Source organism: Myotis yumanensis, unplaced genomic scaffold (genome assembly GCF_028538775.1).
Source record: "Myotis yumanensis isolate MYYU_CA2020_CCGP unplaced genomic scaffold, mMyoYum1.0.hap1 SCAF_10, whole genome shotgun sequence".
NCBI lineage: Eukaryota > Metazoa > Chordata > Mammalia > Chiroptera > Vespertilionidae > Myotis > Myotis yumanensis.
In genome coordinates, this window is record NW_027223761.1 from 14,735,041 (window position 1) to 14,761,240 (window position 26,200).

At 39.3% G+C, this 26,200-nt stretch overlaps 1 protein-coding gene across 1 annotated transcript in view; it reads left to right on the plus strand.

Annotated features, from left to right (window-relative positions):
- HSD17B12 (hydroxysteroid 17-beta dehydrogenase 12) overlaps positions 1–26,200 on the plus strand; it is a 127,233-nt gene that overhangs the window by 92,413 nt on the left and 8,620 nt on the right. The window contains exons 5-7 of the mRNA XM_070427832.1: positions 12,087–12,151; positions 13,069–13,113; positions 21,933–21,967. Of these exons, the coding sequence (XP_070283933.1) occupies positions 12,087–12,151; positions 13,069–13,113; positions 21,933–21,967 (145 nt within the window). The remainder of the gene's footprint in view (positions 1–12,086; positions 12,152–13,068; positions 13,114–21,932; positions 21,968–26,200) is intronic.

The window sequence follows — 26,200 nt, forward strand, 5'->3', positions numbered from 1 at the left end:
TAATCTTATTTTCCTACTTCTTTTTTTTTTTTAATTTTATTGATTTTTTACAGAGAGGAAGGGAAAGGGATAGAGAGTTAGAAACATCGATGAGAGAGAAACATCGATCAGCTGCCTCCTACACACTCCCTACTGAGGATGTGCCCGCAACCAAGGTACATGCCCTTGACTGGAATCGAACCTGGGACCCTTCAGTTCGTAGGCCGACACTCTATCCACTGAGCCAAACTGGCCAGGGCTTATTTTCCTACTTCTTCTGCTTAATGTCAATCTCCCCTGTCTAATATTCCCTTATTTTAGGGAATTGATTTCTGGTAAGATCTAGCAATCCATATTAAGTTACAGGAAGGAATTTTTTTCTACCGATTATTAACAAAACCAGTAATGATAAAAAGAAAAATAAATCACCACAGTACACTCCATTTGTTTGAATAACATTAACTACCAAAGTATAGTCAGTGCTTAATAAAGAAAATTAATATTTCCTGAACTCCCAAGGAAAATGCTAAAGCCCTTTGTCATGAGAGAAACATTACGTTTTCAATAAGATAAGTGGAAGGAAAACAGCCACAAATTGTGTGAATTCATACTAAAAGGTCACGGTAACTTGATAAGACTCTAAATGCATAAGGTTGAGGAGTTGGATTCTTAACGCTGTTATGTAAAATAAGTAAGCATCTGCTGTCTTCTCTCGGGCAAATGCCAGGAAACACAGAGTTGAGAAAGATTAAAAAATTTCAACTATTCAGAGAAAATGACATCAATATTGCTTTGAGTAAGCAAACAATTGGTTAACAAAATGGGACTGCTCTAATGCTTACTTGATTCCTCAAGAGACTCTCATGTGTGCTCCAAATTGGTTTGGAGGACTTTGCACAATGTATCGTGGGAGGCATAATTTACCAAGGCCAACGGAGTAGCCTTGGATTTCAAGTATGCCACAGATAATACTTATTTCAAATTACACTGCTATGAGTTTTTAACTTTTAAAAAAGTGACATTCTTTATTTTAGAATTAAAAATAGAAGGGTCTTCCTGGAAAAATATAGTTACTTAGTTTGTGATTCATTTAATAAGTAAATCAATCATAGCTTTTATTCCAACTTTTAATGCATCCTACCCTAGACCAAGAATTTCCACACCAAATGCTGCGAAGGTCTTCTGCATCCCATACTGCCATTGTTTATATAAGTTATAGAAACCAGAGAGTCCATGGTGCAGACAGGGGGACTTGTGATGCCATGTTGGTGCTGGCTGAGTGTATTTAGGCCTATTTATTACTGTTAAAAAACAAAATTAAACCAAGTAAATAGGAAGCTCTAATTGGCCCTATTAAGGGATTCATGAATTGGGCAGCATCCCATCTAGCAACTAGAAGGGCATTCTGAGTGTTGTACAAAATGGAAGGTTTTTATAGAAGGAAGTGTGGGGCAAGGGAGCTATTAACAAAAGGAAAGAAAGGATTATGTATCTGTTTATACTTAAGTTTCCAAAGCTTCTTAACAAAAGACCCAAGGGTATTATTAGCTACTTGGGGGAAAGGACCAGTTAGCTTACAAATGGCAAATTCCCAGGTAATTAATTGGGATGGCTTTCTTAGAGTTCAGTCCCTAAAGTATCAAAGGGAGAAGAAATCGATGTAGGCCAAGGAGAGGGAGACACAGGTTGAGGAAACTGTCTCTACGTTCCCCCAAGGAAGGATATGTGCATACCAGGAAGTTATGCAGCTTCCCAGTCTCGATTGATCAGGGAAGTTACAGAGGGTTTAGAACTATCCAGAGCTGCAGGTTATCTTCTTGCCATTCTCAGAACTTTACTAGTGAGAAATTAGTTTTAAATTGCCTTTTGAAATGTAAGTCGCTCTGAAAGAACCAATGTCATCTTCATTTATATCTTACTAGAGGCCCGGTGCACAGATTCGTGCACGGGTGGGGTCCCTCGGCCTGGCCGGTGATCGGGCGATCGGGCCAGCAGTCTGCAGGGAGGGACTGAGGGAGCTTGGCTGGCTGTGGGAGCGCACTGACCATCAGGGGGCTGCTCCTGTGTTGAGCATCTGCCCCCTGGTGGTCAGTGCGTATCATAGCTACCGGCCAGTCGTCCTGTCCTAACGGTCGCTTAGGCTTTTCTATATATAGATTGGGATTAGTACATTCAGTTTATTACCTGTCTACTTGCTGGATCAGTCACCTTGAGGAAATGACTATCTTAGTTAGTGAAAGACATGGAAAAATTATTTTGAAATAGAAAAGAAGAGGCTTAAAGAGAAGATTATAGGGGTAGATTAGTGATCAATGAGATCCTTGAGGGGAGGAAAATAGAAGGGGAAAAAATAATTAGTTAAGAGAGCAGCAAAGATAAACTTCATACTTTTGGAAGTAATCTCCTTCTCCATCCACTCACTTTCTTTTTTTTTTCCTTCCCTGTAGCCCAGGCATAAAATGGCTCAGGCCCCAGAAGGGCAGAGGCTATTAGCCTAGTTACAGAGGAAAGGATTACAGGAGCATGATAGGATGCTCGTTTCCTGAGACCGTGGAGTATCTCTATTATACTGGGATATGATTTCTGTGCTTTCTAGAGGTTTAGGACACTTCTAAAACTTCGCTTTTGTAATGTAATCAAATTCTGACCCTGACCACCCAGAGTTAGTGTAGACTCCGTAAGTTCAGGGACACAATCCCCAACAATACTGCGCTTACTCTGATACTACCTACAAATTTGGAGCTCCCCAGGCCAAACACTGCACTTCTGACCAACTGATTACAAATTCAGGTTTAATATTTGCTGGAACTTCTTACAGAGCTTAAGAAAACAGCTTTCATATGAAGGATGCAAATCAAGACCAGTCCAATGAAGAGTCACATGGGGCAAGGTCTGAGAGGGTTTGGAACACAGAGCTACTGGTCCTCTCCTTGTGGAGTCAGGACTCATCACACTCCCCTCACACTGTTCACCAACCAGACAGCTCCACTGAGCTTCAGTGTCCAGAGTCTCTGTTGGGTTTCATTCTGTAGGCGTGACTCATTTCTCCAGTGACTGAACTCAGTTTGCAGCCCTGCTCCCTTTTGTAGAGATTGGGCTGGCTCAGAGCCCTAACCAACCCTCTAGTTACACAGTTGTTCTTCATCATGACCATTCCTCATTCTGAATCATCTTGGTAGTATAAACTCTGGTGTGATCCACAGGCCCACCAGGAATAACAAGGACACTCCTGTTACCCTGGAAATTCCAAAGGTTTAGAACATCTACCCTAGGGATCTGACAAAGACCAAAAAAAATATGATACAGCAGCTCTCCTTTCCTATTTGTTGATTGATTCATTTAGTCAATCATATACTGACTCATTCAACAAGTAAAATAGGTGACAGATTTGTAGAGAAACCAGAGTATCAACAAGTAAAATTTCAGAGATAGAGCAGTAAATAAAACTAATATTGTTCCTGCTCTCATGGAAGTCAGCCATTGAACAAGTAATTGGGAGTGTGTTGCATGTCATGAAAGAGTATGTTACTGAGAAAGCTAAGGGTGTTTAAGATGTTATCTCTGAGAAAGTAATGTTTAAGTTAAGACCTGAAGGCTGATTAACCCTGGAAGGAGAGCTGTGGGAAGGGTTTCTGGGTAGAAAACAGAAAGTACAGAGCCCTCAGGAAAATGTGCTTGGCAATTTGGGGGAACTGGTAGAGGACCTATAGATCTAGAGCATAGATTGCAGAGGAAGTGGCTGGAGTCTGGAGATGAAGCAGGGCCAGATCACAAAAAGGCTTAGAAAACCAGGTTTATTAGCTTTTGGACTTTATTGGAAGGACAATGTAGACACTGCAGAGCTTTAAGCAGTAAATTGACATCATAATAGAATTTTAGAGAGATCATTCTGACTCCCAAGTTGAAGCAGACAAGAATTGATAAAAGGAGACCAGTATGTCTATTTCAGCAGTGAAACATAATATAATGATGGTTTCATATTAGGATGATGGCAATGGGAGTCGGATGACTGGAGAGATGTTTAGGAAGTAGAAACAGAACCAGAAAACAACAAGAAAGCCCACTGCATGGGAGAACATATTTGCCAATGTTTTATCTCCGATAAGGGTTTAATCTCCAACATTTACAGGGAACTCATACAACTTAACAAAAGGAAGATAAACAACCCAATCAAAAATGGGCAACGGACCTAAATAGATACGTTTCGAAAGAAGACAGAAGGCCAAGAGACATGAAAACATGCTCAAAGTCACTAATCATCTGAGAGATACAAATCAAAAAACAACAATGAGATACCATCTCACATCTGTCAGAATGGCTATCATCAACAAATCAATAAACGACAAGTGCTGGTGAGGATGTGGAGAAAAAGGAACCCTCATGTACTGCTGGTGGGAATGCAGACTGGTGCAGCCACTGTGGAAGACAGTATGGAGTTTCCTCAAAAAGTTAAAAATGGAATTCCCATTTGACCCAGTGATCCCACTTCTAGGAATATATCCCAAGAAACTAGAAACACCAATCAGAAAGGATATATGCACCCCTCTGTTCATAGCAGCACAATTTACAATAGCTAAGATTTGGAAACAGCCTAAGTGCCCATCAGCAGATGGGTGGATTAAAAAACTGTGGTACATCTACACAATGGAATACTATGCTGCTGTAAAAAAGAAGGAACTCTTACCATTTGCAACTGCATGGATGGAACTCAAGAGCATTATGCTAAGCGAAATAAGTCAGTCAGAGAAAGATAAATATCACATGATCTCACTCATTTGTGGATTACAATGAACAACATAAACTGATGAACAAAAACAGATCCAGAGACTGAGAAGCATTGATTAGATGCTCAAACCTCAGAGGGAAGGTAGGGGAGGGTAGGGGCAGGGGGGAGAGATCAACCAAAGAACTTGTATGCATGCATATAAGCATAATCAATGGTCACAGGCACCAGGGCATGAGGGCTTGAGTGGGGGAGAGAGAGGGGGGCGGGGGGATGCAATGGGGGGATAAGGCCACATATGTAATACCTTAATAAAAAATTTAAAACAAAATGTACAAGATATTTGAACTTAAATTATTATGAAAAATAAGGTATTACTGTTTCAGTCTAAGTATCAATAGTGTGTAAAGTGCTGTCCCTTATTAAATCAAAATTTAATTATCTTAAAAAAAAGAAAAAGAAACAGAAACAGAACCAGGATCTGATGAAGCTATTCTTCAGAGGTCTTGTCTGAAAGGAGTGAAGAATAACAGTAATAGTTACTTATTATTACCAACATTCTTTAAGCTTTTTCTAAAATATGCCAGATAACATGCTAATGAATCTCATTTAGTCCTCAACAATCCTACGAGGTAGGTATTAATATTTCTGTGGCCATTTTTATGGACAAGAAATAGACTTACAGAATTTAAATGCATTATCTGGGATTATACAATTAGTAATTAGCAACTTCCAGGTTCTGACTTAAGCAACTGGGTGCTATTTCTCTACATCAGAAAACCCTGGATCAGGAGCAAATTCTTTAGAGAAAAATAATGATTTCACTGTGGGATACGCTAAACTTAAGAGGGCTTTGAGAAATCCAAGTGGGAGGTTCAAGTAGATGACTGGATCGCTGACCTAAATGCCCTCCTCTGTATTTATTGAATGAGGCAGCAACCTGGTGTAGCCAATCATGGCAAACAGAAGAGGTACGTGGAATTTTTAATTTTAATACTAGGAGAGTCATCATCAACATTATCAGACTAAGTATAGTTCCATTGGATGTGTTGAATGAGATTGGATTTCTAAAGGGAGAATAAGACTTAGAATTCAAATGTATTTCCTCTTACTAGAAACCCACTAATGGTATCAATTAGAGCAGAATCTTTAACTTAAAACTGGATAATTAGCTGTGATTTCAGAAATGTAAATAGAACCCTCATTCATGAAATTGATAGGTGCTTCTCTTTTAACTACCAACCTCATGTTATCCTTTTCTCATCCCATCTTCTAAGTTTATGGATGGCAAATCTTACTGAGTGTTGTCATGAGGATCACATAGCAATTTATAATTAAACAGTGGAAATGAAACATTCTGTCGTGTTGCTTCTGACTCGATCTTAATTTTCCAATTTCTGATTAAAGGCACTGCAAATTTAAAGCCTTGTAAACTCTTTTATTTAGAAATTGCTACTCACAAGTGTATGAAAACTGTGAAGTTTGCAAAATGTTTTACATGGTGTTTCAAATATCATCTGCCAGAGTATGAACATGTGCTAGCTCCCGCAATATGTTAAATAAGGCAAAAAAGGAATTTTCTTTGCATCACTTTCCACACTCTCTGCAGACTGGAAGACTAGTTCTCCTTGAGTGAAAGACGGCAGAGAAGCAATTAGGACTAATGTAATCAGTGTAAACATTTCTTCTGATGAACCATTGCCCAGAGCTCTTTCAGAAGGATGCAGGTGCTATAGTCAAAGCAGCGACCTTGGCCGTCCTGCTGCCTCCCCAGCACCTGGAATAGGGCATGAAATAGGAGTTCGGTAACACTTGTACAACTACATGGCCATGCAAAATAACAGCAACTCTTCCTCTGTTTACTAACATACTAATATGTTTCAGGATTGAGTTCAGTATTTTTGCATGTTATTGTTTAATTCTCTACATTGAGAGAGAGAGAGAGAGAGAGAATGAATGAATGAGGAAACAGGTTTATTGGGGTAAAATCACTTGCCTCTTGTTAGGAGCTGTTAGTAGTAAAATCAGGACTAAAACCTGGGTGTATTGGACTCCGAGATCCATACCTTTTTAGTTCAAAAGCTTAAGACAGTAGAGGTTCCCCCCATGTTGGGTACATACACTATTACTGGTGCCTACATTTTAAATTTTTTGGTTTATTTTGAAATATAATGAAGTGGCGGCACCTTTTTCTAATCCATTTTCATTAATGAACTCTAATAGGTTTTTCATTTCTCTAATCTTTCATTAGAGCTGAATGAGTATATATAACTACAAATATAACTGAAATGTAGACGGAATGTTTTCCACTTTGATATGATGAGAAGGAAGTAGAGCACTTTGCCTTATTTGGTATATATTGGAAAGCCCAGCCATTAGGCAATGTTTCTAAATCACCTTAATTTATTTCTCTGATTAATCTAGAAAAAGCAGCAGCTTGAAAGTGATGTGTGTATATATTCATATCTGTTATTATTGTGTTTGTTCAAATGGATTTTTATTGTCTAGTTTATATTGTTTGCTCCTCCCTCATACCCAACCCAGTTACTGAAAATCTAATTTTCTAATGACGTCATTATCTCTGTAGCAGCCGGTGTTGATAAAGGATTCTAAACATCCAGTAGGTCAGAAACAGCAGCAAATGAATTTAGAAGAAACAGAAATCTTGTGTATGCTTTCTTTTCTTTTTAGGTATGAGATGTGGAAGTGATTTTTAAACCGCATCATGATAGCATTTAGAGCAATGGTTCTCAACCTTGGCTGCACATTAGAATCACCTGGGAATCTTTTAAAAATCCTGATTTCCGGGCCTCATCCTCCGGAAATTCTGTTTCTTTGTTACTCATGTTGTGGCCCCACCCCATCACAAAGAAACAGAATTTCTGGAGGATGAGGCCCAGAAATCAGGATTTTAAAAAGATTCCCAAGTGATTCTAATGTGCAGCCAAGGTTGAGAACCACTGATTTAGAGTATTTATACAACATTCAGAATTACTCTGTGGATTTTCTGCGTCTTTAAAATACAGTTCTATCTATTGGTGTTTTTGAGAGTTGTGGAGGGGGTCGTGGAGAACCTGCCACCTCCTCTAGCCACTCACCTCGTCCTTGTTCTTGGCCTGTCTTCACCTCTGTTCTCTGTTTGTCTCCTCTATTGTATTGAGCTCTTCCCAGTATTGCAACTCCAGTGAGAAACTGATGGGATAGATGCTATATCTGTTCATGGTCCTGTGATGATCGTTGGAGTAGTGGTTGGAATTCTCAGATTACACAGACATCCTTTGTTTTCTGAAAGACATGACGTGTTACACTAGTTAAAGGGTTTTGTGGGTCGCTTAAAATTTTTAAAAAATCTCTCTTTGATGCCTCACTTGTAGGATTAAAAAAAACACAAAACACCTCACTAATGAACAGCTATTTAATGTCCATTTAAAATGCTTCCATTGCCTTGGCTGGTTTTCTCCGTGGTTAGAGCGTTGGTCTGTGGACTGAAGGGTCTCAGGTTTGATTCCAGGTCAAGGGCACTTTCCTTGGTTTCAGATTCCCCAGCCCCCAAAGGGGCATGTGGGGGAGGCAACCAATCGATGTATCTCTCTCATGTCGATGTTTCTCTCTCCCCCTCCTCCCTCCTTTCCACTGTCTCTAGAAATCAATGGAAAAAATATACTTGGGCGAGGATTAAGAAAAAAAAAGACATAAAATGCTTCCTTTAGAAAGGTTTTCAACTATCTGAATAATGTAGGAATAACTTTTGGCATTGTTTAGTTTGGTGAATCCTATAATGAATCCTGTAATATTTAAAATGACATCTCATGCACCCATTCTTAATGAAATTAAATTATCATGGAAATATTTTCATCATTGACTCCTACCCTAAGCCTGTTTTCTTCCTTTTCCAGTTCCCTGAAAGCTTTCCTCCTGCCATTGGGTTATTGCTGCCACCTAATGTCACAAAGTAAAATTGCTATTGGTTTGCCTTTTCCAAGAGATTTGCACAATTGTGCGGTTTATGGAAATAACTATTTGACAGCAACAGATGGTTTTCCTCTATACTCTTAAATAATAGCACTCTGAAGTGGTTACAGCCTCTTTGGAGAGAAGGTGGGAGGCGTATATCTCACTAGCAAAGAGTGCTACCAATAAAGCATAAAGGGATGTAAGAGCCCTAATCCCTAGTATGGAACAGTGATTTTCAACCTTTTCACCCCATGGCACACAAATTAACTAAAATTCTGCGGCACACCAAGAATATATTTTTTTTGCTGACCGGACAAAAAATAGGTATAATTTTTATTCATTCACACCAGACATCTATTGTTGTGCTGGCTGTTACCACTTTGTTGTTGTTAATCCTCACCCGAGGATATTTTACCCCCCTCCATTCCCCACTGATTTTTAGAGAAAGTAGAAGGGGTGGTGGAGAGAGAGAGAGAGAGAGAGAGAGAGAGAGAGAGAGAGAGAAATATCAATGTGAGAGAATTGATTGGTTGCTTCGTGCAGGTGTCCTGACTGGAGCCTGCAATGCAAGTGCATGCCCATGACCAGAAATTGAACCCTTGATGCTTTGGTCTGGTCCATGGGAAGAACCGGCCAGGGCCATTTTTTATGTTTTTGGCTTTTTTTTTCTTTTTTTTAACAATTTAAGGGAAAAGAGGCCAGTGCCCCTTACTAAATAGTCAGGTATTGCATGTTTTAAAAATTCTTTCAGCACACCAGTTGAAAATTGCTGCTATGGACCTGTTGCCAATCTGACATTGGCAGGTTCTTCCGCTCATAAAATATGGCTCAGTGTTCTGAAAGATCTGTTCCCACTTTATCTTTTTTTTCTGTGTGTATTTTTAGTTGTGAAAGTGTAGCCCTTATACATGATACTGTTTATTTATTTGGGCAGAAGTTCTCTGTGTTGACTGGGTTTTCTTTTAGAGCTGTGTGTTAAGTAGATGTTCAGGTTTTCATTGTTTTTTTTTGTTTTTGTTTTTTTTATTGATTTTTTTTTACAGAGAGGAAGGGAGAGGGATAGAGAGTTAGAAACATCGATGAGAGAGAAACATCGATCAGCTGCCTCCTGCACATCCCCAGTAGGGGATGTGCCCGAAACCCAGGTACATGCCCTTGACCGGAATCGAACCTGGGACCTTTCAGTCCGCAGGCCGACGCTCTATCCACTGAGCCAAACCGGTTTTCGGCAGGTTTTCATTGTTTGAGTAGAAAGTTTTGATAGCTTTCCTTTGCTCAGTTAGCAGAGACGTATCTGAAGACTTTCTATCATTAGTGTAGCCTTAACCAGAATAACACTTCCTACTGGCTTAGTTATTTATTTGTGCGCTTCCTTAGCTGGACTCTGTACTTGTAGTACATGTCGCAAAGACTGCAAAGTCAACTGTGCTGCTTGCAAAATCCTAGACTTTTTAAAAAAAATCCCAATCTGGGTCTTAAATGATTTATAATTATACTACTCACTTTTCTTCAGTATTCTGAAGTAGAGCATTAATGTTCCCATGGGCCAGGGCCAGGATTCTGTTGTCTTAAACTGACTTTGTAAAGACTATTTTATGTGGAGCATTTTAAGAGATATTTTGGGTGTTGCTGTTTCTCTTAGTCATGCTGTAAATAAGTTATTCATCCTTTCTAATTCCAAAGATGGTTAAAGCAAAGTCCAGTGAGTATAAAGTCTCACCTTCAACTAGTTTGGGCTTAATTTTAACAGCTCTTTTATAGAATTGAATCCCAGAACCCCTGGTGGGTAGAGAACCTATTGAATAAAATAAAAATGGATTTAGACTTGCTGTTATTAATTATGTGTAGGTACTATGCCTATTCAGATGGGCAAGAATCCTAATTAAATACAGTTTACATTGTCATTATCTTTGCTTTCAGATTTTCAGACAGGTTTCAGCGAGCTTATTCAGGCCGTGCTGACCAAATTGTGCAAGTAAAATCTTGAGACTCACAGCCTCAAGTGACTGGCTTACTGCTAAATATAGAACCCTTATTGAGTTCCTTTGAGCTACTAATTTTGTTAGTCTATTGAAAAAGTTACTACTATTATCAGGTTTATCAGGCACAATTCCTTATGAGCTTTAGCAGACCAATCATAGCTTCATTATCTTTTTTGCTACTGAAACATTTCTTTTAATACTTCACAGTTTTATTAAACATCGCTATCAAATTTCTGTTTATTCTCCAATTATTACTGATTTTTTTTCTGAACTGAAGACTGGATGAAGGCATATGATGGCTTTAATGTAGTGGTTAAGGGCCTAGCTAGCCTCTGAAGTTAAATTTCCTGAGTTTCAATTCCTTTTCTCTGATCTTGGGTGAGTAATTTAACTACTGTGAACTTCAGTTTTCTAATATGTACAAGGGAGGTAATTTAGTTGTTGTGATGATTAAATACAGATGATAGATAGATAGATAGATAGATAGATAATCCATTTCACTATTTATTTGGTTAAAATAAATTCTAAGATATTTTATTTGTATGATTCCTGCAAATATTCCTTATTCTGGGTTTGTCTTTGTCTTTGTCTTTCCAGGGCTAAGGAAACTAAAGGATATCTGAGTGTTAATCATGTACCTAATTATTTACGCTTATTCCTAGCTTCCCAATTGTCTTATAGCTCCAATCTGAGGTAGGTGGTTGAGGAGTATGAATACAGGAAGACTGAGGCATGACTTCAAGGCCTATGGGCTAGTAGGCAAGGATGGTTTGCTGGAGACATTTGACCCGCTCTCTTGGCCTCCACACAGAAGCCTTCCCAGATAACCTCAGACGCTCCAGGCATAGACTCCTATAACACTGTATTCTGTAATGAAATAATTGTTTTAATTCTTTTTGTGTAGTGCCTTTCTCTTCCTGCTCGATTGTATGTTCCATGATGCCAGAAACTGACTTTTCCTTCTGGTTTTGTCGGATCATTAAGTGAGCTCTTATTTCAGAGTTGAAGAAACAGATGCCTATCATATGTGACTTATCCCAAGCCACACATTTTCTGAAATAGTTATAAGTAGAACTCAAGTTTCCAGTCTCCCTTATTACAGTACTCTGTGCTCTTTCTACTGTATTATGAAAATTTAAGCTCTAGAAAGGGGTTGAGCAATATCTACAAATAACTATTACAGAGGCAGAATAGACATACTCCACGGGGTTATGGAAATTGGAAGGTGAACATAAGTTCTTTTGTCAGGAGCTGGGTGGTAGGTACAAAAAGGCTTAATGACAGAGGAAACTCTTGAACTATACACACATGGATACATTTTTGGATAGAAAGTTGTGGAAAAGGTCACTCCAACCATAAATAGTATTATTGAAACCTTTAATCCCAATATTTTTTAAAAATCTATAAAATATATATGTTAGCAGGCTAACAATCTTGTCTTATTTCAGTGAACAACGTGGGAGTATCATATGAGTATCCTGAATACTTTTTGGAAATTCCTGACTTGGACAGTGTAAGTCTTTCTTTGTATATTATGATAACAAAAGGAATGCATGCAGGTATTGGGAAGGCAATGTGGTAAAAGGGTTCAGACTGTGAGCCCTGGAGTCCAGCTGACTGAGGTTCAATCCTTGGCGCTTCTATTTGTTACCTGAGTTACTCTGAGGGTGATCTCCACCATACTTAATGTCCGGTCCCTTGCCATACAATAGACTTCATAAAGATGTTAAAAGGATTGAATGAGAAAATATTTATAACCCCATTTATACAGTACCAGGGGCAATAATAGCTCTAGTTTTATCATTTTTACTTTTATTATATCATTATATTATATAATATTATTAATAATATAATATCTATTATATTATTATATTATAATTTTTATTATATAGCTTTGTTTTAAGTATTAGGATTCTGAACACCAATTATAAATCATAAAGTTGTTAATAGACAACAATATTCTAGTGATTCAGGTAGACTAGCTCTACCAAAATGAAAGCTGTGTCCTTGATACATGCATAATTCTTTAATAAAGACTGAAAGAGAGTATCATTGAAGGAACATGTGAAATTTTAAAAAAAATTGTTGAAAACCTTAGTTTCAATCATTTCTCCTTTTTGTATTAGCAGAGAGGAAATTACAAATGGTTCATATTTACTTTAGATTAAGTTTATCTTTTTGCTTTCAGTTTTTACTTGCACAGATACCTTGGATTTTGCAGATTAGCATGAATTGCTGCTTTTGGTAGAAAAGTACTATAACACTGAGAGTAAAATAAAATCTATCTCTCCATCCCAACTCCTGTCATTTCCCAAGACCTCTACTATACCCGGGGAAACTTTCAGTGCATCTCCAGATCATTCATATCACATGTGTATTATGTGGTCATGTCCATGATCTATATAAAATAATCAATATGTTTTTTTGCAGACCATCAAGAAAATGTTAAATGTTAACATTCTTTCTGTTTGTAAGGTAAGCAGCCTCTCACACTTTTTGGTCTTTTTTGTTTAAGAACAGTGACATAACCAGCTTGTTCATTTCAGTCAACTCTTCTTTTGATGTAAGTATGTTTTCCAGATGAAAGTGGTCTATTTCCTTATGTCTTCAGGAAGTAGAAAGAACTGAATACCAAACAGGTGTCTGTATAGTTTTGCTTTTTAACAATGAGACATTAATTAAATGCCTCCATTATATGCAACCCTATGGTAGGCCCAGGGACCACACAATTTATCTTAGTCTGAAGATTGATTTTTACAAAGTTTTCATCTAGATGCAAGTCATCACTGGTAAATTGTTTCCCTTTTGTATTTTCTGTGATACAGGTAAGTTGATGAGTTAAATATTGTGGTAAAGTATTGTATGGGAAGTAAGGGACTATAAAGAATGATTTTTCCTAGCCACATGTAAAAACAACTCTAGTTTCTAGTTGCTAGGCATGCGTTATAGCCTTGTCACTTGTATATGCTGATCAAAGACACCATAGCTAATATATGCTAAAGGGAAGACTAGCTATCAAATCTAAAATCAAATAAAAAGGAAAACATTTTAAAAAATAATAAGTGTTAAAATTATGTGTATGTTTCATAATATATTTTAATGAGTTAATGATGAAAAATATGTTCGATAGTTTAAATTTTATTTTATAGAATTGATACTAGCTACAAATGGGTCTCCTGATAATTTTAATCCCTCTGTCAAATAAATGATACAAAACTTTATACTAGACACATTAGTATTTTCTCCTGCTTGTCAGAACTGAACTGAACTGGCGTATACACTTATAGTATAAAACCCTGGCCTTCTTGGTCTCCCAAAACATGTGTTTTTGGCTGGCAGTATACAGAACACTAATGATAAAAGGCTTAGGTCCTGACCTTGATCTGTGAGAACCAGTCAGCTTGCTGTGCTCCATGGCCACACACTGCATCCTTCAAGCAGCATCTGAGCACAGATCAGCTTGGGCGGTGGTGGTCACCTCATGTTTCTGCTTAAAGACGAGCAGTGCAGGGGGGAAATGTGGAGAAAGCAGCTCAAATCCAACAGCACTGTAGAGCACCTTTCAGTGTTCAAAATAATGATGACATAAAAAACGAACCACCAGTCCTAATATCTTGACAAATTATAAAATGCTTCTCCTGCCTCTTCATTTTTCCTCTTCCATTTTCTCTTTTTACACTGGCAAATATGCTTCTTCCCATGAAATGAGTTAGTGGAGCCAATGCTAAATTATTAAACATACCATATCCTATTATATTGTTTAGAGGCTCAGTGCACGAAATTCGTGCATGGGTAGGGTCCCTAGGCCTGGCCTGCGATCAGTGCTGATTATGGGCCTTCCAGCTGCTGGCCCAGGCCTTCCTTCATTCCGCGCCACCCCTTGGTGGTCAGCACATGTCATAGTGAGCAATTGAACTCCTGGCCTCTCTGTCGAATTCCCGAGGGGACACTTTGCATATTACCCTTATATATATATATATATACATAGATGGGAAGGATCACAAGCAGAACTGGATAAATGCTTAACATTTTTGTATGTAAACTTGTTTTTTTTTGCAAATCAAATCTCACGACACTCAGGGCACTTGCTATTTAAAACCCTTCTTCATTAAGCTAAATAATCATTCTTTATCTATGGTGTAAGTATGAATTTTCCTGTACCTTAGTGATGGGCACTTTATTGGAAAAACCATTTAAAACTCTTGATTTAGTTGTCATGGAGTTAACGACATCTGGAGTACAGCCCCTCTTTATTGTACTATTGGTGGGGTCCATGCAGTTACCATCTCCGCAGCACAGTCAGGTAGTTCAGGTATGAAAGGTTTGGCTCACAGCAGGAGGTGAGTGGTGTGGGACAGCTAACCTGAAGGGCCAGAGAAGTAAGTTAAGACATGATTGTGCAGCAAAGCTGAGTGCTGTTCTCAAAAGAATAGAGAGCCACTGGAAGCTGAAAAGTAAAAATGGGTGTGATCTGATCTACGTTTCAATAGGTATGTTACAGTACATGTGTTTGACTTGCTTATACTGAGAATAGGGCATTGGCGTTGATGAAGCTTTGTGTGTGGCCTTCCGGATTTAGTGCTCTTTCATGCTGCTGTCATCTGTCCTGTGGTATATATTGATGAATTGTGCCTATTGTCCTTTTGTTGACTGTGTTATGTTGCCAGGGCGAGGGCTGCATTTTCAGTAGGAATGGTTGTTTGGTGCCCTGGGGTAACTTAAAACAAGATGAGAATTGGTCTGGCTCTAGAATCTTACAAGATTTTATGGTGGCTGGACATCAGGGGAACTGGGGCATGGATGTCTGCAGCCTAAAGCCACAATAAACATCAAAAAGGTTTATATAAGAAAGAGAACAACCTCTTCTCACCATCAGTGATGGTCAAAGTATTATCTCCTTACCAAACCATGATAGGGGTTGACTGGCTGCAAAGCATGCCAGGAATTTGGAGATGTTTGCTGGTAGGGCCACAGCATCTTTTAAGTTCGGTGCTATGCCTTCACATTGAATTCCTTCAGGTCTAGGATTATTGCTTGGTCCATGTCCTATATGAGTAGGTCAGATAAAGTAAAAATCACTTAAGTGTCATATTCCAGCAGAAGAATAATAAAAATGAAATATCCTGACCAAAGGAATTAGAGGTCGTCACCAGCTGAAGTAGTGGTGAGTGGTACAGAAGAATACTGGGAGAGAAATACCAGCCGAATGCTTTTGCCTATAGACCCTTGATGTTTAATCATAGAGTCCAGTTTAGCCCTCTCTCCCCAGCCACCAAGCCCTTCAGTTCACTTTTCATCTTACTCAATAGTTTAGGTTTATTCCTTTTTTTCTCTCTCAATGACTTACTTAACTGGGCTTTCTCTTTACCAGGCATGATACTGTTAGTTGAAGCAACCTAAAGGATGTTTAGAAGCCTTGTTGCTTGCTTTCCAATTTTGCTTTCAAATCTTTCAGGGTTAAACTTAGTCTTGTCCTTTTTCCTGCAGAGCAGGTAAATGTCAAGGTAAGAAGAACCAGGGATATGGAAATTCTATATAGGTGGCCAATATGACAGATAGATTAGCCTTAACCTGGAAGAGAGCCCTACTAGCTGGGGATTTTTCCTTGTGATTTCAGATGGTCTGTGACTAAAATCTTATATAATAAAAGCCCAATATGCTAAGTGTCCGGTCATCTGGTCGGCTGTTCAACCAATCCAAGCATAATATGCTAATGATATGCTAAGGTCGCTCACACACTCGCTATGCCGTGCACTGACCACCAAGGGGCAGGCGCTGTGACCGGTAGGTTAGCTTGCTATTGGGGCCTGGCCGATGGGGACTGAGCAAGATGGGCTGGACATTTAAACCTCCAGATATTGAACCACACTCTTCTAAAATATTTCCAGTTTCATGCCTGGAGGGTTTTACATCTCAAAACACAGAGATTTTGCAAATGAAATTGTTGTGCTGCTATTGATTATTAGAGGAATCGTGAAAAAGGAAGAAGTGCCACAACTTCAGAGGCAGGCAAATACAAGTCCAGTTTCAACAGGTAGGATAATGAGCTTCACACCAATCCAAGGACAAGTTCTAAAATAGATCATGTGTTGCTTGTTTCTGATTTGAGATCACTTGTTTTAGCATTTGCCATAATTGAAGTTGTCTTTCTTCCTCCAGCTTGTCTTTTTATTTCTTTAATAAGTTTTAAGATCTCAAGACACCATAGACTCTTTATCCCTTTTCAGATGAACACTGCCCAAACTAGCCCCAAGGGTGGGGAAATTATTCCTTCTGATGGTACTGGACCCAGAAGCTGCTACTGGCTTGGTGAATAAGGTGGATCACAGGGAATGGCCCTGCCTACACCTGAATCCCTTAGGACAGTGGTCGGCAAACTGCGGCTCGAGAGCCACATGCGCTCTTTGGCCCCTTGAGTGTGGCTCTTCCTAAGCCTTAGGAGTACCCTAATTAAGTTAATAACAATGTACCTGCCTATATAGTTTAAGTTTAAAAAATTTGGCTCTCAAAAGAAATTTAATCGTTGTACTGTTGATATTTGGCTCAGTTGAGTAATGAGTTTGCCGACCACTGCCTTAGGAAATTTCCAGGCTACCATTCTGACCCATGAAGGGAATGTTCCAACTTTCTATCTTACCTTTCTTAGAGCAAAGAAGGAAGTAGGTGAGGGTGTGGTCCAAGGTAAAGTTTATTAATAACCTCCATTTGAAGTGAAGTACCACTGAGTTTGGTTTGCTTTATTTGAGGATGAGGAGGAAGAGTCTTAAGCAGGGGGTCATAATGTAGTTCTTCAATAGATATTCAACCAGAGTGGAAACTTGAAACTATGTTTTATTAGGAATGGTTGGAAGAACTAGAGATGTTTAGGGTGAAGAAAGGAAACATGCATCTCTCTCTTTCTCTCTCTCTCTCTGTCTCTGTCTCTCTCTCTCATCGGATTGTATCCCACCCCTGTTAAATCCTTCAGCACTTCCCCTTTTCAGAATCTTGAATGTGACCTACAGGGAGGGAAGGACCACCTGACTTGGTCCCTGCTCACCTCCCCAGTTTCCCTTCAGATCTCTCCCCCTCCAACTGTGCTCAGGTCAAAGCACCTTCATTCAGTCCTTTGAACCAAATGTTCCCTCAGGCTGGTCTCTCTCCATGGAAGGCTCCCTCATCTCAGACTTCACTAATTTTACTCATCCTTTAGTTCTCAATTAAAGTGTATGCACTTGGAGGTGGGGGTGGGGTAGGGAGCCTTCCTGACCCTCCAGAGGAGATGAGGTCTCTCAGGCAGTTTCAGCGCATGCTGCCTGTCTTCCCTTTGCTCAGCTTTTCATTTTTGGTTGAGTGTCTCCCTACAGATTATAAACAGCGTGAGGACTAGTACCATCTCCTTTTTGTTTCTTTTTTAAATATATTTTATTGATTTTTTACAGAGAGGAAGGGAGAGAGATAAAGAGTTAGAAACATCGATGAGAGAGAAACATCGATCAGCTGCCTCCTGCACATCTCCTACTGGGGATGTGCCCACAACCCAGGTACATGCCCTTGACCGGAATCAAACCTGGGACCTTTCAGTCCGCAGGCTGACGCTCTATCCACTGAGCCAAACCGGTTTCAGCTCCTTTTTGTTTCTTTCCATTTCTGAGCCCCAAGCCTCAAATGTGGTGGGTATAAAATGAATGCTTTTTGAATTAAAATAAAAGAATTAATTAAAAAACTGAAAATTCTAGTTCTTTGGGAATGAGGATCACACTTTCTGTATGGGGCCCTAGAAGGGTGAACTTGGATCAGTTGTTGATATTTACACTGAAGTAAATTGTAAGAACTTCCTAATCTTTGAATCTGCCAGAAGGGGAATGGGCAGAAGGTGAATTCCTTTTCTGATTCTAGGTCAGAAGTTGCAAACCAATAATCTGTGGGCTGAATGTGCCCTACCATACCAACATACTTCAGTTGGCTCAAGCAGTGTTTTCAAAACTGGGACATTTCATACCCAAACTTCTAGCTTCTCTTGGGAAAAATCTGAAAATCAGGTAACACCGAGCTGAACTGCTGAGTGGCAACAAGTGATTAAGCTGAGTAGCAGCTAATTATGCTAAATAGTTAGGCTTGCAATCTCTAGATTTCCACAGGCCCCACTCATCTCTATTGTCTGGTTTGCTGTACTAGTGTATGTTGTATACCTGGCCCTTTCAGGCCTTTGGGTTTGCATCCCCCTGTTCAGGAATTCCAAACATTCAATCTATTCAAACTGCAGATCTGCTTAGTGATGTTGAGAGATTAGAATGGCTTTGACTAAATAAATCTCTTCCATCTCTATGATCATCAGAAATTAAAGCACTTGGAGTATGAGGCCGTTTGCATGCTTTTGAAAAGCTAACTTTTTCCTTCTGGTACCACTATGTACTTGTATGTTACTCAGCCGGAAGTAACAATGCTATGCCCTGTCTGTTAGTGATAAATGTTTAGAATGGGGGGCGAGGGGCGGGGGAGGGGCAGATGTATGAAAAGCACAGGTGAAGCATTTGTTTCCTTTTTCTTACATGGATTTGCCTCGGGCTGTGACATGGTACCAGTAGGGGGAGCCCTCTATTAATTTGGAAATCTATGAGAAGAATCTCTGTTGAGCAGTGTAATTGTATTTAATTTAGGGATTATGCTAAGAATTTATCCCCACCCTGCCCCAAGAATTCAAGTTAACAACATTAATAAATTACAGGAAATTAATAAATTACAGGAAGGTGAGTATGGCCTTCACCACTGAACCCCACCCAGGGCTTTTCTAGATGAAGACATTACAAGTTAATACCTGGAGTCCTTTAGTGCATTTGAAAGCAGCTATCATTATGCTCCTCCAATTTTCTCAAAGATTGGGTACATTTAGCCCCTGGGTCTCACAGTAATGGGCTGTTCCGAACATAAGTACAAAATGTTGGGTTTGCCAAATTGAATGACAACCACTGTTTTGATAGTTTTCATCTTTAAAAAAAACGGAGTAGTTGTAGGTTGGTTCTAAGGTTTTTTCTAGCTCAGAGCAAAGCTAGTAAAGGAGAAATTTCTTACATGTGGGCGAAAATGTAGAGATCTCTTTGAGAACTTTAGGGAATCCTTTCTCCTCCTAAAATCTGTCAATTTTTATGAAGTCAGCTTATTTTGGAAAAATTTAAGTGATTGAAACTCTTAGCATATTATAGTATGCTAAATATTTGGAAAAAACAGTCTGATGATATATGTGTTCTTTTTATTTTAAATTTTTGACAGTTTATAAGTCATGGCTTTAGATTCATTAATAATTGACATGCAGCCCTCTGTTTTGGAAAGCTCTTTTACTTTTGTTAAATTAGTTTAGCATATATCAAACCATAATTTATTACAAAATGTTTGGTTTTTATAGTGTTGGGTTGAATTTCAGGTTAAGTCATGCGGGGTGGGGGGAAATGGCAAGGAGACTCTTACCTTCCACAAACACTTAAACATTAATAAAGGAGAAAATCAAATAGTATGTAGAGATCTCAGAGCACTCTATAAACTTTACCTAATTAAGCTTTCATCCCCTGCACAGTAAATATTCAGTTAGCCATATAGGTTAAATTGTAAGGATTTCTAATTAAGTTGTATTCTTGGTAACACAGAGCTCAAATTATATAGTTTGCCAAAGAAAATGTGTGCTATCTTATTCTAGTATGATTTCCAATGGAGTTACCATCTAATTTCTCCAAAACAGGCATTGTGCAACACTTTTGCTGCTTCATGTAATTCTTTTCACTATTATGCTATGGTTTTTAAAATTATTGTTAATGATACCAATTGAGAACTTGCTTAAGGCTTTTGCATTAATTTTCTTCTAATTTGTGTGGGCTCATTTTTCAGTTGCTTGAATTCAGATCCTGTTTACTCCAAGCATGTTACTCTGGGGTAAAGGGCAGGGCAAAAGTGAACAAAGTGGCTGTTTGTCGTGTCCTAATTATTGTGTGAATAGCCTGGATTCTAAGACAAGTTGTTATACTCTATTTCTTATCCCATATAACAAAAGGCTAATATGCAAATGAACCGAACGGTGGAACGACCTGTCATTATGATGCACACTGACCACCAGGGGGCAGACGTTCAATGTAGGAGTTGCCCCCTCATGGTCAGTGTGCTCCCACAGGGGAAGCACCACTCAGCCAGAAGCCAGGCTCATGGCTGGTGAGCACAGTGGTGGTGGCAGGAGCCTCTCCCACCTCCACAGCAACGCTAAGGACCCCTCCGGGGATGTCCACCTGCTGGCTTAGGCCCACTCCCCAGGCCTGCGCCCTCTCGCTTGAAAACCCCCGCCACCCCCCCCACCCCCCCCCCCCAATACATGAATGTCTTGCTCTTGGCCTCTAGTTTACATATAAGGATGATACAGGTGACAATATATGTCTTCTTATCTTACTAAACTATCTTGAATTTTAATGTTTTCATTTGGATTTTGGTTGTCTTGCTGAAATTTATGAAATAGTGTTTTCTTGGTACTGTTCTCCCCCCAAAATTACCAAGTGCTAGAGGTTACATAATACAAAAATAATTTGCTTGTAAAAAGGTGGTATCTAGGAGTCAAGAACTCATGTTTTAACCTCAGAACTTTATTATGTAGTTTTGACTAAGCCAGTGAATATCTTAACTTTCCTTTGTTAAGCATGTCTTAAAACAGAGTTTACAAATGGTCTTTGTCCTCATCTTCTATGTATGTAGTAAACAATTATGAAGTCCTTTAATAATGCAAGTATTGTTTTTCCATTATTGGTTACTGGAGATCACAAATTAACCTCAACTTTCTCTAAGGATGAGTTTCAATCACAGCTGACTAGAGCAACAAGAGAAATGAATGTGAAGAAATCCTTATTATTTGCCAACATGCCACTCCATGGCCTTCTTCTAAAGGCTTTCTTGATAGGGAAAGATCATTTGAGCCCTTGAGATTAGAAAGCTTAAGCAATCTTGTAGACACATTATTTCTTGTGATAACCCTTGTCCTTTCCTGAGAATGCATTTTGAGATACTTAGACTTCACTGTAAATCTTTAATTATTTGAAGATCTCTGTGCCAGTATTAACTATCAGGCAAGAATAATTTTAGCCAAGTTCACTGAAAGTATTCTCTCCAGTAATTTCATCTGATTCCTTTTCTTGGCACATATTACATAGACTATAAAATAGAGGTGCTATCTGTAGAGATGGTGAGCGGTTTTGTAATTCCCTTATTTCTGTGGGTGGGTTCTTTTCACTTTCTCTCTGCTGCATCCTCAGCTGTCACGATTGTTTTGTTTTTCTCTTTTGCAGATGACACACTTGGTGCTGCCTGGCATGGTAGAAAGGTGAGTCACGAGCTCACGCACCAACACTGGGGAGACAGCGCTCATGGTTATTTATAGGGAGAATCCTTTCTTTGAAAAATTCACTAAAGTGACTAATGAACCTCTCCTCCATGTCTTAGTGACAGTGATGAGTCACAGGGCGAAGTGTGAGTCATCTGGTGGGGGAGGCTTTTTCCACTCGATTCCCTTTTCATTCCCCTCTCCAGGGTTGCAGTGGTTCCTTTAGATCTGGATAAAAAGTCTGCCTGAGTCACCAACACTAACTCAATTGCCTGCTGTTCTGAGGGGGTGGATAGAGTTCCTGGGATGTCCCCGGGAATCCCTTCTCAGAGCTCTGTGCTCTCAGAGCCCCAACCAGTGGAGTTTCATGATGAAAGGCCCCATCCTCTGGTTTTCCAGGTCTTCCCTGGAGCATGGGTGTATGAGGAACTTGGGCTATGAAGTGATTATAAGATGTCAGCCCCACCCTTGGGGGAGAAAGACTATGCCTGCTAGCCTCATTGTTCCACTTTATATTGAGCTCCACTAGAACGTGCTGGGTGTCTTCATTTTTATTGAGAAATGTGTTGTGGAGTTCTTACATTGAAATAGCATGAGGTGTCAAATTGTGATTAAACTCTGTTCTTCCCTTGTTTTTCTCTTTGGAAAAGCCTGAAGGATGGCTTAGACCTTCAAAGAAAACTCGTTGAAAAGAGCTGGGCTTGCATCTTGAGCTTGCTTGCTCATTTGCTAAATTTAGGGCTTCACAGTCATCCTTCCTCTGCAAAATAGCTTTGAGTTTAAAAGACCCTCCAAAGGAATCACAGCTTTGAAAAGGGAAGACCTAGGATCCTACTTTTGTGAAGAAACCTCTGCAACCAGCTTCAGGCAGGGATTACAGCTAATGTTTATTGAGCACATATTATGTGCCAGGTGTTGTACCAAGAGTATGGTATATGTTAACTCATTTAACCTTGATAGCTTCCCACCATTGTACAGATGAGGAAACTGAAGTTGAGAATACATTTTGTTTGGCATCTGTAGAGACTGGTTAAGAAACTGCTTCTAGTTTCTTTCTTCTAAGGCTCTTTGTTTATAATTCCATTTTATATGTAGTTTTGTATATTTTAATAGCTTGTTTTTAGTCAGATTTCCCTTTAAAATCTTCAAGCTGCTTATTGTTGGTTGACCATGGGAGTGTGTCCCCCTGATGGTCAGATGTGGAAGGGACAGTGGTCAAACCAGACGAGAACCCTAAAAAACTGCAGAGAATTAGGGCAGACAGAATAGAACTTGGGAGGGATGAAATTTGGGCCATCATCTTAGTCTTACTTTGACAGCTGCAAGTGATATGGCATTAATTCAGAATAGAAAGTCCATCCATTAAAAAAGAAAGACTTACATACTTATAAATCAGAGAGGGTATCGTAAAAGGTATTTTGAGTGTGTTGGTGAAAAACTAAATAAAAAAAGATAACATTGTGACATCTTTGCAGATCATAAAATATTAGATTCAAAGAGTCATAGAATTTCAGTACTTTAAGTTAAATGAGTGCTATGAAGCTACATATTCAGTAACTGCACTAGGCCCTAGGAACTTCACCCTACCTCTGTAGACCTCACAGTCATATCACAGTTGTAGTTGGAGCATTAGATAAAAACAAAGAATGCAAAGAAAAGGATCCATCCATTCAACAGGCAGTCATTAAGTAAATTTTATCATGGAGTACACAGAAGATTCATTGGATCCTTGCCTTCAAGAAATCAAGTTGATTTTAAATTGAAGTTGAGAAATGATCTGGCGAAAGCCATCATAGGCTAGACTGAAACTGACATTGTGGGTGATTGTGGCACTTGTTAAGAACTAATGAGAAATGTGAGTGGATTTTATGAGAGTTCTTTTGGTTAGGGGGAGTAACAGCTATATTCACTAGAGTTAAAAGAGTTTCTAGTTGAATTAGTCAAGGTAGGCTAATTATTATAACAGACCACCCCAAATCTCAGTGGTTTAACACCATAATAGTTGATTTTTCCCTTGCAGCAGAGCCAATATGAGTCAGTGGTAAGGGCTTGCTCTACCTAGTCACTCAGGGTCTCAGGCTCCTTCCATCTAGGGCCTCCCCTCTTCTTCCCTTGGGCCTTGCAGTTCTCTGCTGAGTGCTCTGGATCCAGCTAACAGATGAGGTGAGAGAATAAAAATGGTTTTATGGAGGTTTCATGGTCCAGGCCTGGAAGTGATGTAATCGGCTCTGCCCACATTCCATTGTCCAGAACTCAGTCAGAGGCTGTGTGCCCAAGAAGAAAGAAAAACTCCAATTTACCAGCTCATCTGATAAGCCTTATATATTATAAGTGATTATATTATAGCCTGCACTTTACACTGTCCCCAAATGGCATATTTCCTATGCTTGGTTACCATTGGATTCGTATCTACAGTGAGTGAAAGCAGAGTCCTGTATAAAGATCCTTTGTTGTTGTTTTTCCCCCCTTGCACTAATTCTGTCTCTGATGTATGAGATTTTCCAAACCCTCTAGAACTGTAGCCAAAGGCCAACTGACCATCACTAAACAAATATCTGCAATCAAACTAAGGTATTATATTACCATAGAGGTAGAAGGTGCATAATTGCATTGTAGAGGAAATTTGCTCTTTCCACTTCCCTGGAATTATAAACATCGGGTACAGCTGGAGCCAGGAGGTGGTTGCCATAACAACCATGGAAAAGCTAAAAATAGCTTCTTTCATACTGTATTGCTTAAGGTGGAATTATGACATGTTATGGTGTTTTAGGACAGGCAGTTCTCTTTCGTGTGGTAAGTGTTTGCAAACTTTCTTCAACAAAGCAATATTTGTACAGTGCTCTTGGATTGCTAGTTCTAATTATCTACCTGACCCCCATGTTCCAGGATTCTCTTCTGACCTAGAACTGTTTTGATATGTTTCTCGGTCTTCTTGAGAGTCTGTTTAGAGAACTGTTTGTACCAAATTCAATGTTATGTTCAAGCTTAGAAATGAAAGCAGTGACCCTCCAAGAGCACACTCAGAAATGGGAATATGAATAATTGTGATAGTCTTTTTTACAGTCTCCCTTGACTGACATCAAACTCTACATACAGTGAGCCGTCCACATTAGGGTTGACCATGCTCCATTTCTCCACAGCAGCATTTACGCCCCCACCTCTCTCTCCTCACCTGCAGTGTGGGGCAGTGAGGAGGTTCCTGAGGAAGGCAGAAATCGGTGACTTACTTCAGAGGAGACCTATCACTTCCTCTGTGACAATAGTATTTTTCTAGAGCTATGGACAAGGTTACTACAACAGACTGATGGAATAGTGGGGCATGCATAGAAGAATAAAGGGTTGGCATTTTTTTAAATCCAGGTGATAATGGAGGAGAGTATTGTGATTGGGAATTTCACAGATCTGAGCGAATTCTATCCATAGGAAGCTATGAATGCACAATGTTGAGTTTTATAGGGTTGAATGAGTTGAACATTTCACTTGTGAGAAGGCCTAGTAATTGAAGAGAACGTGTTTATGGGAAAAGGTACTACCTTATCAGCAGTGGTGTTCTCTGCGCTGTTTCTGAGGTGCTTTAGTTCCAGTAGAGCCTCAGGGATTTGCACCTCTGAGACACCATCATGTGGCTGTTAGCAAGTAAGAAGCGAGATGAATTAAGGATATTGTATCAGAAAATATTACCCGACTTGTTTATTTGGATTATTTGTCATAACAAACTGGAAATGCGCTGAAGCAATGTGAGTCTTCATTATGAACTTCAGCAAATATTCTTAATGTACCTTCCGATCAATCTTAGAATTGTTCCCCAAGTTCCCGGAAAATGAGAGATTAACCAGGGCTTGGTTTTATGTTTGTTTCTGTGTGCAATTAAGTGCAGCCCATTTTGTCCTTCTGCTTGATATAACAGAGTTGTCATGAGTCTGGCTGTGCCATGGAAACTGGCTTGACGTCACTAATTCTGCTTAGATAGAGGATTAGAGCTCAACAAAATAGTTGATTTTAAAGACCAGTCCTCTGTACCTTGCGCTCCCAATGTTCATCCCCCATCTCTGCATAAAGAACAGATCCTGCATACAGTACAAGGATTAAGGCAGCTAGACAAGTGTGTTATTTATGATTCAGACAAAACTAAGGTGAATATGATTGTCCTTGGAGAGAAAAAGAGGGGATTTTGTGCTGTCTTGTGTGTGGGTGTGGGAGGAAGGCTCTTGCTAGACAAATTCGTGTGCTTCT